Genomic DNA, 17,023 nt, shown 5'->3' on the forward strand with positions numbered 1-17,023 from the left:
TTTTATTGTAGTCTTCCATTTTGAGAGTTGTGAAGTATTTCACTGAATATTTTTTAATGTCAAGAAATACAGTACCTCCCTATCACACATCTACCATTCTCCAATTCTGATGTGGTTTTAAGAATTCTGAAACCTTTATTAGACATGACCTATTTTGAACAGCTCATATTACCATGCATTTATTTCTCTATTTTCTCAAATCACTTCCTCCTAGGCAGTAAAGCTATCTTAATTATTAGTACAGATGGCTAACCAGTCTAGAACTCCCAGAATCAACATGCAACAGTGCACAGTGTATGGATATCCTGTACCAATTTACAGTTAAAGAGCTGTGAAAAATACCACTTCCATGCGTGTCTTACGCTTGGCTCCACCTGTTCCTATGGTTTCACACACAGCATATCCTTACACTTGTTGCTAGAACAGGGCATGTTGTGTGCCACTACGAAGTAGAGCTACCCTTGAGAATCTCACACACCGTCCTCCCCACATACAGGCATCCTTCCTCCCCTTGCATGGTGGAATCACAGTCATTTCCCTTATCTCAAAATTCTTCTAAATTGATTGATCACAATGAGGAACATTGCAAATCAATCAAGTGGAATCTCTCTAAGTTTATAGCTGTCGAGATCCCTCTGTGAAGTCCATTATTCTAAAGTGACAGCTAACTCAATTTTCCCTATCTGCACCATTACTAAAACTTGTTAACTTTAATAGTAAGGATCCAAGATGAAACAATGGTTACTGGTAAAAGATTTCTGCTTCAACCATCATTTACAGTTGCAAAGAGCAAGACAATCTTTAAACAGGAAGCAGCCGAAAGCTTTAGGGTCAGCGGTCTACAGGAACATAAAATATGCGGTAGTGCAATGTGTAAGGACAGCAATGTACAAGAACATACATACAGCACTGGAGGTACTATACAGGTACAGCCACAAACATAGAAACACCGAAACAAAGAAGATAGGAGCAGGAGGAGGCCATTTAGCCCTTCTAGCCTGCTCCACTATTCGTCATGATTATGGAAGATTGTCCAACTCAACAGCCATCTCCTGCTTTCTCCCCTTAACCTTTGTTCCCATTTGCCCCAAGTGCTTTATCGAGCCGCCTCTCGAATACACTCAATATTTTGGCATCAACTACTTCCTGTGATAATGACTTCCACAGGCTCACCAATCTTTGGGTGAAAAAATGTCTCCTCATCTTTGCTCTAAATTGTCTGCCTGAATCTTCAGACTGTGACCCCTGGTTCTGGATACACCCAACATCAGGAACATCCTTCTTGCATCGACCCTGTCCGGTCCTGTTAGAATTTTATAAATGTGAGATCCCCCTCATTCGTCTGGACTTGAACAAAAACAATCTTAACCTCGTCGATCGCTCCTCATACGTCAGTCCCACCATGCCCAGAATCAGGCTGGTAAACCTTCACTGCACTCCCTCGAGAGCAAGAGCATCCTTCCTCAGAAAAGGAGACCAAAACTGCACACAATATTCTAGGTGTGGCCTCACCAAGGCCTTGTACAACTGCAACAACACATCCCTGCTTCTTTGCTTGAAAACTCTCACAGTGAAGGCCAACATACCATTTGTCTTCTTTACCACCTGCTGTACCTGCATGCTTACCTTCAGCGACTGGTGCATAAATACAAATAGGTCCTGCCGCACACTCCGCTCTCCCAAATTACAGCCATTCGGGAAGTAGTCTGCCTTCTTGATTTTGCTTCCAAAGTGAATAACCTCACATTTAAGCAAATTACACTGCATTTGTCATTGATTTGCCCACTCACCTGACCTGTTCAGATCAGGATGAAGGATCACTACATCCTTGTCACAGTTCACCGTCCCACCCAACTTGGTATCATCTGTAAACTTTGACATGTTACATTTTGTTCCCTCATCTATATCATTTTTATAGTGAATAGCTTGGTCCTGACACCAATCTCTGTGGCACTCTACTAGTTACTGCCTGCCAATTTGAAAAGGACCCATGAATTCCTACACTTTGTTTCCTCTCTTCTGACCAGCTTTCTATCCATCTCAATACACTTCCCACAATAACATGTGCTTGAATCTTGCACAAATGCCACTGGCTGTAGGATCTTTTTCTTTCTGTCACTCACATATATCCTAGAAAATTACTGATACAATGAGACTGCACATTAAGCTGCCCCAAACACCGCTATGTGGAGTATCAATTAATCTGCTGGAGCATGTAGATCTGGGGAACAATCTGTAATATTAATAGTGCACAGAGGCAAATATATTGCTGCTTGTATCAGTAAAACTATTCTCCATTTTTGAGTTTTGATGCATAAATATCTGGCTTACTTTGCAACCCATAATTTTTGTAACCTCATCGTCTGGTGTTGCTGGTGTTGTGGCAAGGTCTGGATTGCTGTTGCTGATGCTTTTGGAACGAGACAGGTTGAGACTTGTAGGCCTGGCAGTAGCACGGGACAAGGTGGCATACTGAATGGGTCCTCCATAAGAGGGGTTGGTTGGTCCTGAAATAGGAAAAAAACTCAAAATTCAGGATAGTCTGGCCACTCTATTGGTTTAGCATCTTGGTAACAATGCAACAAAGAGAAAAGTTACACTTGAAAATACATTTTAGAGTGCCATCAAACCTTAATTTATCCTCTACCAGGATTGAACCTGACACCACACCCATAAAGCACAGAAACAGACTCTTTGTTCCAACTCGGTCTGTGCTAACCTGACATCCCAATCTTACTTACTATAACGATGAGGGACTGCATCATTATGAGTGTAACCTTTCACATCAAACACTGCAGATAAACATAATCACCTTGTGCTACTATTTTGCAGAGTTCTTCCAGTTATCCTAGTCAATGTGTAACTCTCAAACAATACCCACAAACAGATTATCTGGTTATAACCAAAATGTTTTTGAGCACTTGCTGGATGTAATTTGGTTGCTTCAATCACTATAGTGCAACATTTCAAAGTATTTAATTATAGCTAAAGTATTTTGGATTGTCCTGAAATCATGAAAGATTTGATACGAATGCATGTTTTTTTCCGTATTTTCAAACAGCGCCAACCATTAGTGACAGACTTGTAACTACAATAAAGTTGTGTACTTCAAACTGCTTTTTCCAGAGACAACATAAAATTGGAAAGCTGAAATCAAGCAGCTTGGAAGAATCATAGCATTCTTATGCTGAGACAGAAGATGGGGGCTCTGAGCTTACACATAACTTTAGTGTTTAACCTATGGCAATGCTACAGCAGGAAGAAGATTGCACTTTACACAGCACCTCTTTTAGATCTTTCAAAGTAGTTCATTTAAAAGAAAGTCTCGAATTTCATAGTGCTAGGGTGTGCAATGAATGGGATGTTGCTGGTGTCACCCACAAGAACAATAGTTTGCATTTATGTGGCACTTTAACAAAATAAAACATCACAACAGAATTCACCAAGACTGCGACAGAAAATCTGATGCTATGTCATGAAAGGAAGTATTACAAAAGGTGGCTTAAAATACAAAAGCGGTCAGTTTTAGGGAATGAGAAGAAAGAGATAGAGAGATACGGATGCTTAGGGACTACATAACTAAAGATGTAGTTGGACTTCCAAAAATATTAGAGTAGTGGCTTTCATCAGCCATTGAGAGCACAGGATACATAAGCAAGGCAGTTGACCAATTAACCAATTTTATTATGTAACATGCTAGTTGAGGGAGTACATGCCAGTGAGCCACAATCTTTAGATAGTACCACTGAATCTTTGACAACCATCTGAAATACCATAACATGTTTAATGGATCATTTAAATGCCAACACCTTTACCAGTATGGTATTTCTTCAACACTGCACTCAAAGATCAGCCTTGATTGTGTATTTAACTCGAGTGACAAACTGAACATTGAGGCAATGCCAGAAGTACTTCAGTCAGTTGAGGATTTGTTTGTCTGTTCAAGTGAATAGATAAAAGCTGAAGTGGGTTGACATTCTGCTTCCAAACTTATCTCACCATTTATAATCAAATGGTGAATCATTTTCAGAAATCAAATGGAAAAAGGATGAGAATTCGAAATGTACTTCAAACTTTTGAGAACACTAAAAGTAGGGCACTATTACAAAGTATCACTGAGGAAGACTTAGTAAACTAACCACAGGGTTGACTCCATAGCATAAACTATAGACATCTTATAAACCTCAGCCAAAAAGATAAAACTACTGCTATGAATGAAACAAGTGGATTTATTTAGCTGGCAGTCTGAATCTTGTAAAAGATAACAGCAATGCCTATTGTCATGAAGCTGTTAAGCACTTTTATCTAATTTTCTTTCAAAACTGGATTACTGAAACACCCACTTAGTTCTGAAAATGCAGTCAAGAAGAAACACAACGTAATTTTTCTGTGCAACTGTTGACAGGGAGAAAATAAATATGATTTATACCTCTTGAACATTTTGTGAAAGCATCGACTGAGAATCATGAAATGTCTGAAAGTTCAGGAGACCTGAACGGTGGGACTTCTGGGCATCCAAAATCACGAGAATAAATCTGAGGTAGTCAACATTTGTTACACCTACTGGACTCACCTGCTGCCAGCTGAGCAGTACACTGGCAAAGTTCTTCACTTTTAGTTTACACGTTTGTGATCTGCCAAGTCAAATTTGCATGACTGGTGTAACTATCTGAGGAACTCCTATGTGGCCAGTCCAAGGCTTACTGAACAGCAAGAACAATGTTTAAACCAACTGTGCATACAGGTTAAGATAAAGTCACTTTCATAAATCAAAGTTTAAATTTAAGCTCACTTTTAGACATTAGTAAGAAATCTTCTACTTACCAGAATATGACGACTGAAATAACAAAATCCTTATCAGACATAACTTGTTAAAAGATCCAGAGCTATTCCCACATCTTGGGGACATTGCAATGGATATGTTGAACATAATGAGTCTTTACATAAGCTCATCAAAAAAAATAATTTGGAAAACACTGTCAGTAAAGTTCATAATCAATGCACTGAATTATACCATGCAATTTCTTTATGTCAAATCACATTCCATTAAAGACCGTACTAAGTCTGTGATGGTAAACTCATGCTTTTCAAGATTATTTTAGACATCAAAACCTCAAGTTAGCTTTAGCGCGCATGCACTTTTGGCTCCTACAATGTTGGCTTCATCAGTTGAGATGGGTTTCAGAGATCATAGATGATTGGGTCAGGGAGCAAAATGTAATTTTGAAATTTTAAAATCAGATACTGCCCTACTTTTTAAGATTTCCAGTATAAATCTGTAGCTGACATTTGATAGTGAGTGCTGCAAGTGCGTATTGTAGTCCTTTCAGTGAGAACTTAAGGCTAAAGTTATCTTGATAGTAATGAGGTGCATAGTTCTCAATGGCCTGCAGAGATTTGCATGTTATCATAAAATTCCTACAATGTGGATACAGGCCACTCGGCCCAACAAGGCTACACCAGCCATCCAAACAGTATCCACCCAGACCACCTAGCCTGCACCACTTAGCAGCCTTTACACCGTGTATATTTATACATACCAGAGAATTGGGAACAGCGGTCGGTGTCTGGTAGATGAAACATGTAGTATATATAGGATACCAGCAAGCTGTTGCGCCCATGCTGATCTTGAGTACCTTCCAAGTTCTTGTGGATCTGATTGACGAGTTGAGCCATGACCTCAAAAGCAACTCGACCCAGGTTTACTAAAATGTAAAAACCCAGAGGCTCAAACTTTATTTTAAGTCCCTATAAGAGTGAAATCATGCTGCTTGACATCACATAGGGCTGGTTTAAAATTTGCCTTACTTTAACATGCACATTAACACATTCAGAAATAGGTTAACACTGTTAATTAAAACTGCGAACACTGCAAGCTAATTTGGCACAATGTGATTTCATCTCATTTGAGCTTTGAAAAGGTCTCAGTAACTTTCATATCATGACAGAACATTAAAAAATCCTCGAGATTGCACAACAATTGGGAGAATTTGAAATGTCTGGGTTTGCCGTATGTGGGATTAACTACCCAATTTGTATGAGATGTGTTTGAATTATGCCAATGGTCTCTAAATTGGAACTTCCACATTGATTTTGTTTGTTAAACAATCCAAAGAGCTGCTTGGTGGCAAAGACTGAAGCTGTGTTGGAGCCACAGAAGCTAGTAGAATTGAGAAAAAGACAGAAGCTGGGCAAATTCTGTAGCTGGAAAACTAGAGATACGCCTACACTGTAAATATTGTCAGTGTCCCTAAAGGAGACGCCTTATATGACCACCCCAAGGACTCACCGTGCAGTGCTAGAACATTTGTATTTGGAATTTATGCCTAGCTGATATTCATACAATAGGCAACACATCACACGCAGTTAACCACTGAGCACAGCATGGAGAGGAGTAAAACCCCTAGGCTGCGGGAGGTGAATATGAAGATACACAAGAGGTCCTCCACCAGGTCACAGCCATTGAATGAGACTTAGAGACAAAATGAACTTGTCCAGCCTGACATAATTTGCATGTAGGGGAAAACGATTTTGAATATTATTGTCCACAGGGCTAATTTTCTTGTTATTTTGCAAACCTTGAACAATACATGAACAGCAGCTGAGAACAACAAGTAGCTTATGTTTTCTGTCTTCGTACCTATTTGCCCATTGATAACTGGAGGGCGGACAATTAAGAGGATGAGCTTGTTCAGTACATGGTGCACAAATCGGAGCAGTGGCTCCAGCCTTGCAGATCGCAAGTTGGTTATACTGGCTTTCAACTCCGTTTCCACATTATTCTCCGAGATTATGACATCCTTCAGCCGAAAAGGGAAGGAGTATTCTTCCAGGACATGCACCAGAGTGAAAAATTTATCCAAAAATTGGTCCTAAGGACAAAAGAGAATCACTAGTCAGACAAGCAGAGTGTAGGAATCTCTGAAGTAATCCTCTGAAGCACAGAATACCCTTTTGCTCTTTTGAATACACTTTTGTCAGTGCTCCCCACAACAGATTAGAAAATCTGACGGAGTGTCAGGTATTATTATTCTGGTGCCTCAACAGCCTCATACACATGTTTCTCTCTTCCCCCTCCTCAGCCCCACCACCACATTTAATTTCTTCCCTCATCTAGCAAAGGCTCCTGGTCATGATAGAGATTCACAGATGCCTAATACCATTTGATGATCCACTATGGCATGAATGTTGACTATTTAACTCTGAGGGGTCATTAGAAGAAATCTACTTTTGTTTTCTATATGCCTATTTTCAGCAGAGACTTGGGTCTTGGTCAGTTTTTCGTTCACTAACCTAACTATTCTGTCCCATGCTGACTGAACAGCTTAGGCATGCACCCAGGGTTATATGGCATACAAAAAGTGCAAATATCTTCTGTTAAGAATACCAGGTGAAAGATAAGAGCAAACACAAAACAACAATAGGAGGAACAAGAGTAGACAGGGTTCCACATAACTGCAGCTTAGGAAAAATCAAAACAACTGGAACCCAGAGGCATGAGCTATAGTGTGCCATCAACATACAGACAATAAAGCTGAGGGGGGGAGCACATCTAGATAACAAATTTTGCCTCTTGTGGATCTCCCAGACATTAGAACACTTCTCAAATTTGAGAAGTACAAATGTATGCACATTTTGAACGAGAGGTAGACTGCAGCCTTCAAAGAGGAATGGAATATATAATTTCAGGAGAAACAATATATGAGGGTATTGGTAAAGATTGGGAAGTGTATCTGATGGGTCATATATTTCAAACAAGTATCATAGCTGTCACAGGCTAAGAGGCTTTCCTTTATGCTGTAACAGTCTATGATACTATGACAGTGGGAGTTTTTGGAGGCTGAGCTTCTTGGAAGCTCTAGTAGCAAAAGACGTGGTGTGGAAGTTCAATTTCAAATCATGACATAAAGTGCTTGAATAAGCATATGGATCATAAATTTAGACAAATTCCAGGTACTTGCCTCCCAAAGATTCACATCATAGAAGGCCATTCATGCCACTGGCCCTGTCTTCTCTTATCCCCAAAGTCCCACAAATGATTCCTCTTCAAATATGCATCCAATTCCCTTTTAAAGTTACTCCATCACCACTTCAAGCAATGCACTCTAGAACATAATTTGCTGCAATAAATAGCAAGACCTTTTTCCTCATGTCTGTAATGTTCCTTTTCCCATTACCTCTTGAGACCTGCTTTCAATTCTAGACTTCTAGAAAATACCAAGTGCTCCTTTTGAGACAATCTAGATTGCACACTTCTGTGATGTTTGCACTTTCAGCCAAGGCTAAATAAACATTTGAAGATGTTTGCAGGATAAGTTCCCAGCTGAGCTTATTATGTTACAACACCAGATGAAGGAACAACAAAAGTATAATTTCTGAGTAACCTTGATGAGTTACACAATCTTGTAGCTGCCAGGAATACAGTGATGGCAATCTTCAGTCAGAGAATTTTATGTGACAGCATTGCCTTAGAAACTCTTCAATAGCATTGTTACAAAACAGCACAACGGTTTGACATTTATTCTGTTTTTCTCTAGGCAATTCATAATAGTCTATATTTACAACTTTATGACTGATCAGCTAAACTGTCTTGTGAGCCAGAGATTTCTGACCATAATACCCCTTTCAAAGGGAGCTGAGCTATGCGAGAATGTTAAGAGCTGGAAGACTGCAGGTTCATCTAAGTAAGATGAATGTACCTGGGTATGGACTGATGACGCTGCCAATACTTCGACATTAAAAACTCCTTTGTGGTTATCGACCCACTTCATTCCAGGCAGTTGGACCTATTGAAATGATAAATTGAAAAAAAATTATAACTACAGATTCGACCAAGAAAATTTCTCAGATGCCTCAGAACACTTGATAAAAATCAAGCAAGTTTGAAGCCCAAAGATATCCAACTAACACACTGCAATGAAATTCAACTGGGAGAGTGCATTCAGCGAAATAATATATTGTGAAAACATCACTGCAGACAGATTAAAGCTTGGAGCAATTTCACAAAAATATTTGTGGGTCATCCGGATCACCCCTGAAAATGTATGGACAGAATTTGCGCCCAATAACAACATATGGCTTGCTTTCAAGAAAACTCATTGCAGCCATGGCAACACTGCCACATAAACTGCCAGGTGCAGTAAAACATAAAGTGAACTTGGTTAAGAAAATAAATGGATGATTAGGGATGTTGTCTGTTTTCACTTAACAAGTTTCTCGGACATCAGACCAGATCTCAGTTACAAACTGTGAAAATGGTAAAGGGGTTTAGTACACAGAAATCTTAAAATTGAATATTTCACTCCAAATCTTCTATTTACATTCAAATCCACTTCAAATGTATATGCTCAAAGCTTCAAACATTCGGTCTAGGAAGCCCAGAACCTGAGCTTCATTAAACCCCATGTGGTTCCACTTGCACAGAAAACTAAAAAAGGTAACAACCGAGGTCCATATCACTTGACTTTGCTGAGGCTAACAACAGTTCAGGGAAACGGAAGATTAGTGATTCAGGACATCATCTCTGAATTTTGTAAAATATAACGTGCAGGAAGAATGGCAGACTGGTTTTGAGGGTTAAGAGACAGATATTTGAGGAGGCGATGCAGCTACAAGTCATTATTTCAACAAAGAATGCAGTACAATGGAAAAGGATGAGGAAGCAGAAGGGTAAAACAATATATTACTGAGATCACACTTACATCAGGAGTGAGCACAGAGTAACTAGGAGGTGGCTTGTCCACTGACACTGGAAGGCTGAATGGTCCAGTTCGGAGGCGGCCGTGTTGCATCAAGGGAATCCACTAAGTGAATGGGTTACAAGATTAGAATCTGGACAGTTATCAGCAACCTTCATCAGCTTCGAACATTGAATTTGCCACCACTATTGCGAGATTCCAAAGAATTAGTGGTGGTTAAAAAGCTTGAATTCAAGTGATTGACAAGTTGCTACACTCCTCTGGCTTCAACCACAGTTGATGCACTCCTCCAGTTTCAATTACATTTGCTACCTCCACTCAGGGTAACTCAGATCTATTTTAGTCAGATGTAGGACACCAGTTCAATGTCTCTAAATAAGCCTGGTACAGAAATGTACCAATCCAGTACAGGCCAGGCATCGCCAAATCAGCTTCCTATGGAGATCATGTCACTTCAGGGAGCAAACGTGCATTCCCAGTGACTCTGACAGAAAAGTAAACTAGACAAATGAGAAAACTTAAAAACGAACTGCTACTTTTTTCCCCATTGAATCAAGCAACATTACTGATAAACAGTATTGAATAATTATCCAGGAATACATACCTGAAACTACCGATTGCTTCTCTTTGAAACACTGAAATGTGGTACATTGTAACTGATGGTCTGCATTTTAACTTCTTTCTGCTTATTATTTATAATTGTAATTTAGTCCATGACTGTAAGCTTATAGAATCAGTTCAATCTACTTCATTTTTTAAAAACTCACTCATGGAACGTGGGGGTTGTTGGTTGTGCAAGTACTTATTGCTCATCTCAAGTTGCCCTCGAGAAGGTTGTTGTGAGCTGCCTACTGGAACCACTGCAGTCCACGAGTTATAGATAGAACATAACACCATTAGGGAGGGAATTCCAGGAGTTTTAATCAGCCACACTAAAGGAATAGTTAACATTTCCAAGTCAAAATGCTAAGTCGCTAGGAGGGTAACATACAAGGTCTAGTGTTCCCATACATCTGCTGGCCTTGTCCCCAGAGATGGAAGTGGTCATGGGTTTGGAAGGTGCCATCTTAGGAGCCTTGGCGAATTTCTGCAGTGTGTCTTGTCGGTGGTACACACTGCTGCTACTGGGAGTTGGTGGAGGAGGGAGTGGAAACCTGGAAACCTTCCTTTGGGGTACTTCACAGTGTTAAATTACAAAGGCCAATTTATTAATTCACTGTTACTCACTGTGTAGCCAACTGGTGTCTCCAATGACGCACTGGGTTTCTGCTGACAGCTAATGTGGTAGAAAGTGAACAGCAGGTGATGGTTATCCGTCAGGTTTGCTGGTACCTTCATTTTTATTTCCTCATAAAACTCTGGTGATCTGCAAAGGTCACACAATATGTCACAAATAAAGGCAGCAAAATTCTCTGGTCATTGCGCAAAAACAAGTAGACAATAGACAATAGGTGATGGAGTAGGCCATTCATTATGATCATGGCTGATCATCCACAATCAGTATCCTGTTCCTCCCTTATCCCCATAACCCTTGATTCCACTATCTTTAAGAGCACTGTCTATCTCTTTCTTGAAAGTATCCAGAGACTTGGCCTCCACTGCCTTCTGGGGCAGAGCATTCCATATATCCACCACTCTCTGGGTGAAGATGTTTTTCCTCAACTCTGTTCTAAGTGGCCTACCCCTTATTTTTAACCTGTGTCCTCTGGTTCTGGACTCACCCATCAGCAGAAACATGCTTCCTGCCTCCACAGTGTCCAATCCCTTAATAATCTTATACGTCTCAATCAGATCCCCTCTCATCCTTCTAAACTCAAGGGTATATGAGCCCAGTCGCTCCAATCTTTCAACATATGATAGTCCCGCCATTCTGGGAATTGACCTCGTGAACCTACGCTGCACTCCCTCAATAGCAAGAATGTCCTTCCTCAAATTTGGAGACCAAAACTGCACACAATACTTCAGGTGCGGTCTCACCAGGGCCCTGTACTGCTTCAGAAGGACCTCTTTGCTCCTATACTCAATTCCTCTTGTTATGAAGGCCAGCATGCTATTAGCTTTCTTCACTGCCTGCTGCACCTGCATGTTTGCTTTCATTGACTGATGTACAAGAACACCTAGATCTCGATGTGTTTCCCTTTTTACCGAACTTGACGCCATTGAGATAGTAATCTGCCTTCCTGTTCTTGCCACCAAAGTGTATAACTACACATTTATCCACATTAAACTGCATCTGCCATGCATCCGTCCACTCACCTAGCCTGTCCAAGTCACCCTGTATTCTCATTACATCCTCCTCACATTTCACAGTCACCCAACTTTGTGTCATCAGCAAGTTTGCTAATATTACTTTTAATGCCTTCGTCTATATCATTAATATATATCGTAAACAGCTGTGGTCCCAGCACCTAAACTTGTGGTACCCCACTGGTCACTGCCTGCCATTCCAAAAGGGACTCGTTTATCACTACTCTTTGCTTCCTGTCAGCCAGCCAATTTTCAATCCAACTCAGTATTTTGTCCCCAATACCATGTGCCCTAATTTTGCTCACCAATCTCCTATGCGGGACTTTATCAAAGGCTTTCTGAAAGTCCAGGTACACTACATCCACGGGTTCTCCCTTATCCATCCTCATAGATACATCCTCAAAAAATTCCAGAAGATTAGTCAAGCATGACTTCCCCTTCGTAAATCCATGCTGACTCTGACCTATTCTGTTACTGCTATCCAAATGAGTCGTAATTTCATCTTTTATAATTGACTCCAGTATCTTTCCCACCACTGACGTCAGGCTAACCAGTCTATAATTCCCTGTTTTCTCCCTCCTTTCTTGAAAAGTGGGACAACATTTACCACCCTCCAATCCGCAGGAACTGATCCTGAATCTACAGAACCTTGGAAAATAATTACCAATGCGTCCACAATTTCTACAGCCACGTCCTCAAGTACCCTGGGATGCAGACCATCAGGTCCCGGGGACTTATCGGCCTTCAGATCTAACAGTCTATCCAACACCATTTCCTGCCTAATATAAATACCCTTCAGTTCGTCCATTACGCTAGGTCCTTCAGCCACTATTGCATCTGGGAAATTGCTTGTGTCTTCCCTAGTAAAGACAGATCCAAAGTACCTATTCAACTCTTCTGCCATTTCCTTGTTCCCCATAATAAATTCACCCGTTTCTGACTTCAAGGGCCCAATATTAGTCTTAACCATTTTTTTTCTTTTCACATACCTAAAAAAGTACCACTACCGCATTCAATTTCATTCCATAACTTGGAAAGTGTTTTACTCCCCACTAGCCACTTAACGAAGAAGGACTCAACGCCTCCACCAATTCAGTGGATAAGTGCAACTGTGTGTGCAGTTCAATACCACATTGAGCTCTGTGTGACAGCCACTTAAAAAATGCCATCTATCGTCATTTTCCAGTGACATTTTCGGATGTGTTTGTGCACGGTCAATGGGTATTGACATATTGGGATTGGCTTTGATGGCTGAAAAGCTTGCTGGCAGTCACAGTCTACTTTGCGATGGAAGAAATGAGCATTTTGATCCTTAGAAATCTATCAGCAATGAGGCATCAGGAAAGAATGAAATAAAAGTTACAACAGTCTCATAGCCTGCTTTAGTTTGTACTTCAAGTTACTTCCTGTTTGTCTCACCACTTGATTAATTTCTGTCCCTTGTTTTTTTCAACCACGTTTTCAGTGTTCAGTTATCATTTCACCATCATGATGCAAGTCTACTGGGATGAGCACTGTATGAATTTGTACAGGGTAACGGGAGAGTAGACAGTGACCCTTGGCAATGATATTTGAGAGTTTGAGATTAGATTGGACCCAGGGAAATCACTTTAGACAAACAGGCTTTGTGTCAAAGCTGCTAGTGGTAAAGTTAGGATTGTCAATTTTACTGGTGCAGCTTTTGATTTCAGCTGATCAGATGAGGGCAGTGGTCATATTTCAAGCCATTTATCAACACAATTCAGGTTTCCTATTTGTGATCACACTACACTGGCTGACAGAAGCCTTTTTTTTGTTTAAGCTCACAGTGCTGCTATTTAGTCCCTTACAGAATTTTAGACAACTGCCAGTTTATAGCAATGTACAGGTTAAGACACACACAATTTCACTGTCCTAGTCAGCTGCAGTAAGCTGACAACAAAGCCTTTCACTGGCAGAAAAAATACTTGCATGCAAAATGGCAGTGAAACAGTCAAGAAGAAAGTTAGCAGCATGGAGGAAGAATGTATTTATTGAGGGAAAATAAAATCTACAATTCATTAGCTACAACAGCAGAATCTGTAGAGGCTGTAATACATATGGGGTAGATGGTGGCATAGTGGTAATGTCACTGGGCTAGCAATCCAGAATTCCAGACAAACCCTTTTGGGTATGTGGGCTCGAATCCCACTAAAGCAAATGATGAAATCTGAATTCAATAAACAAAAATCTGAAATTAAAATCCAACTCATTGGTGGCCATATAACAATCACCATAATGCCTTGCAGCTAGCACATGACTTGATTCAAGGATAGTTAGGATGGATACTGGTCTAGTGAAGCCCACATCCCAAAAAAGAACAACAATAAATCATGTACTTAATTGTAAGGTTCTGCTGAGACCAGTCTTCAATAACTCACTTGTTGTGATACACCACAGCAGAGTATGCTTCTTTAGAAAATTCTGCACAGCTAGACTTCCCAAAGATAACCTGCATTTATACAGAAGAAACAAATGGTCAGAGATGGCACTGGGCTAGAGAAGCTCTGACTGATGCACAACAGACAACAGAATCTAAACTGCACGGAGTTCAAATGGCAAGTTGTGAAGAGAATAAGGGGCCAATCATTTATAACCAAGACATGGAGAAATTACTTTACTTAAAGCATTGAGAATCCATGGAATGCTCCAGCCGAGAGGGATGCAGTTGCTGCATTATCGAATATATTTAGTCAGATTTATGGTCTCTAGGAGGTAATGGAAATGGGAAATGGGTAGGAAAATGGAATTGAGATCAAAGATGAACCACGATCATACTAATTGGTGCTGTAGGCTCAATACACTGTTCCTATTTATGTTGTTCTTGAATTGGTATATTGGTGGGCTTGCTCCTGAAAAATAAACAGAAGTGTCTGAATTGTCAAAGGATTAAGAGGATACAATGTTGGAGCTGGTTACAGATTAGGGGCTGGGACAAAGCCAGAGTGGGATTTAAAGATAGGGGCAAGTATTTCAAATGTGATGCACTGGAGTAGAACATGCCAGTTTTACAATAACAAAGAAAGGAATAATGACTAAACAATAGTTAGCATGGAACAAGTTGTTCTTATCACTTGGCAGTTCATACAGGACGAGTGTGGATAGCCACTGAGGATTGAAAAGGGGCCGAGTGTGGTATTTTGAAGGAGTTATTCTAAAAATAAGAGTGATGGCGTTTGAGCAAAGAGAACTATTAATATTAGAGAGTTTCAGGGCAAGAAAGATGATTAAATGGTCAGAACTTGGGCAGGGAGGAAGCAGTAAATGGGATGCACAGAAAGAAAGAACAATGACAACGGGAAATGGGATTGAGCAACTAAACACAACAGAGTATTGAGAAGTGTGTGCACGTGAGTGAAAGAAAGAGCGTAGGGTGAGAGGGGTGTGGGTGGGATGGTGAAAGGATGTGAGAGAGTGGGAGAGCATGCACTTGTGAGAATATCAAGCAAGGACTGGTCTGAGCTTAGCCATAAAGCATGTAATGGACAAGTACAATGACAACGCTCACTCACTCACCTCACGTACAGTACAATCAGACCTCAACGAGGTACAGTACTGACTGACCACTGAGCTGTAGCCCAGTTCAAAGGGAGCACCCTCAGAAGGAAATGAGTAACATTAAAAGAAGAAATCCAGAATTGTACAAGAAGCACTGAAGAGGCAGACAGCTCTTTGATGCTGTATGTGGCCATTAAGCTCTTGTTAAAACTGAGCTGACTCATTTACTTCCACTATACTGACATGATCTGTTAACTAGCTATATTTGCTGTCTCACCCACACAGCCACTCAAAAGTCCAGTATGCTGTGGGATTGTACAGCTACTAAAGGCTGCCGCAATTGACTCAAACCATCAATTTTTTTGTTCTTTAATACGCTTTGGCATGACAAGAGGCACAATGTGTACTTCACATTACATACTTATTTTTCAAAAATGCACAAGTACAGTACAACATCAATCATATAACTCTCAGTATGAAGAGGTGTCAGATTACGAACCTGTGAAAAGGAATACAATGACTGGGGATTCACGTAATGTCGATTTAAGTGTTAGACATGAAAGGAAAATTCTTTTCCAAATAATACTTAAAATCTCCAAAAAAGAATTAACTCTTGCAAGTATGCTCCCGTTCTCTCATTAGGTTTTCAAACTGAGCTGTGTATAACAAATAGATAATTTCTCTCAGAGATAATGGTAACTGCAGATGCTGGAGAATTCCAAGATAATAAAATGTGAGGCTGGTTGAACACAGCAGGCCAAGCAGCATCTCAGGAACACAAAAGCTGACGTTTCGGGCCTGGACCCTTCATCAGAGAGGGGGATGGGGAGAGGGAACTGGAATAAATAGGGAGAGAGGGGGAGGCGGACCGAAGATGGAGAGTAAAGAAGATAGGTGGAGAGAATATAGGTGGGGAGGTAGGGAGGGGAGAGGTCAGTCCAGGGAAGACGGACAGGTCAAGGAGGTGGGATGAGGTTAGTAGGTAGATGGGGGTGCGGCTTGGGGTGGGAGGAAGGGATGGGTGAGAGGAAGGACCGGTTAGGGAGGCAGAGACAGGTTGGACTGGTTTTGGGATGCAGTGGGTGGGGGGGAAGAGCTGGGCTGGTTGTGTGGTGCAGTGGGGGGAGGGGACGAACTGGGCTGGTTTAGGGATGCAGTAGGGGAAGGGGAGATTTTGAAACTGGTGAAGTCCACATTGATACCATTAGGCTGCAGGGTTCCCAGGCGGAATTGAGTTGCTGTTCCTGCAACCTTCGGGTGGCATCATTGTGGCAGTGCAGGAGGCCCATGATGGACATGTCATCTAGAGAATGGGAGGGGGAGTGGAAATGGTTTGCAACTGGGAGGTGCAGTTGTTTGTTGCGAACTGAGCGGAGGTGTTCTGCAAAGCGGTTTCCAAGCCTCCGCTTGGTTTCCCCAATGTAGAAGTTGCCACACCGGGTACAGTGGATGCAGTATACCACATTGGCAGATGTGCAGGTGAACCTCTGCTTGTGGAATGTCATCTTGGGGCCTGGGATAGGGGTGAGGGAGGAGGTGTGGGGGCAAGTGTAGCATTTCCT

At 41.1% G+C, this 17,023-nt stretch overlaps 1 protein-coding gene across 5 annotated transcripts in view; it reads right to left on the reverse strand.

The window, feature by feature from the left end:
- LOC125447376 (dedicator of cytokinesis protein 7-like) overlaps positions 1–17,023 on the reverse strand; it is a 157,660-nt gene that overhangs the window by 57,380 nt on the left and 83,257 nt on the right. For all 5 annotated transcript variants that reach the window (XM_048521700.2, XM_048521699.2, XM_059640021.1 and 2 more), the window contains exons 16-22: positions 14,345–14,415; positions 10,926–11,064; positions 9,702–9,803; positions 8,700–8,786; positions 6,641–6,872; positions 5,541–5,705; positions 2,332–2,507 (exon numbers count right to left, since the gene is read on the reverse strand). In XM_048521700.2, the coding sequence (XP_048377657.1) occupies positions 2,332–2,507; positions 5,541–5,705; positions 6,641–6,872; positions 8,700–8,786; positions 9,702–9,803; positions 10,926–11,064; positions 14,345–14,415 (972 nt within the window). The remainder of the gene's footprint in view (positions 1–2,331; positions 2,508–5,540; positions 5,706–6,640; positions 6,873–8,699; positions 8,787–9,701; positions 9,804–10,925; positions 11,065–14,344; positions 14,416–17,023) is intronic.

Source organism: Stegostoma tigrinum, chromosome 35 (assembly GCF_030684315.1).
Source record: "Stegostoma tigrinum isolate sSteTig4 chromosome 35, sSteTig4.hap1, whole genome shotgun sequence".
Taxonomy (NCBI): domain Eukaryota; kingdom Metazoa; phylum Chordata; class Chondrichthyes; order Orectolobiformes; family Stegostomatidae; genus Stegostoma; species Stegostoma tigrinum.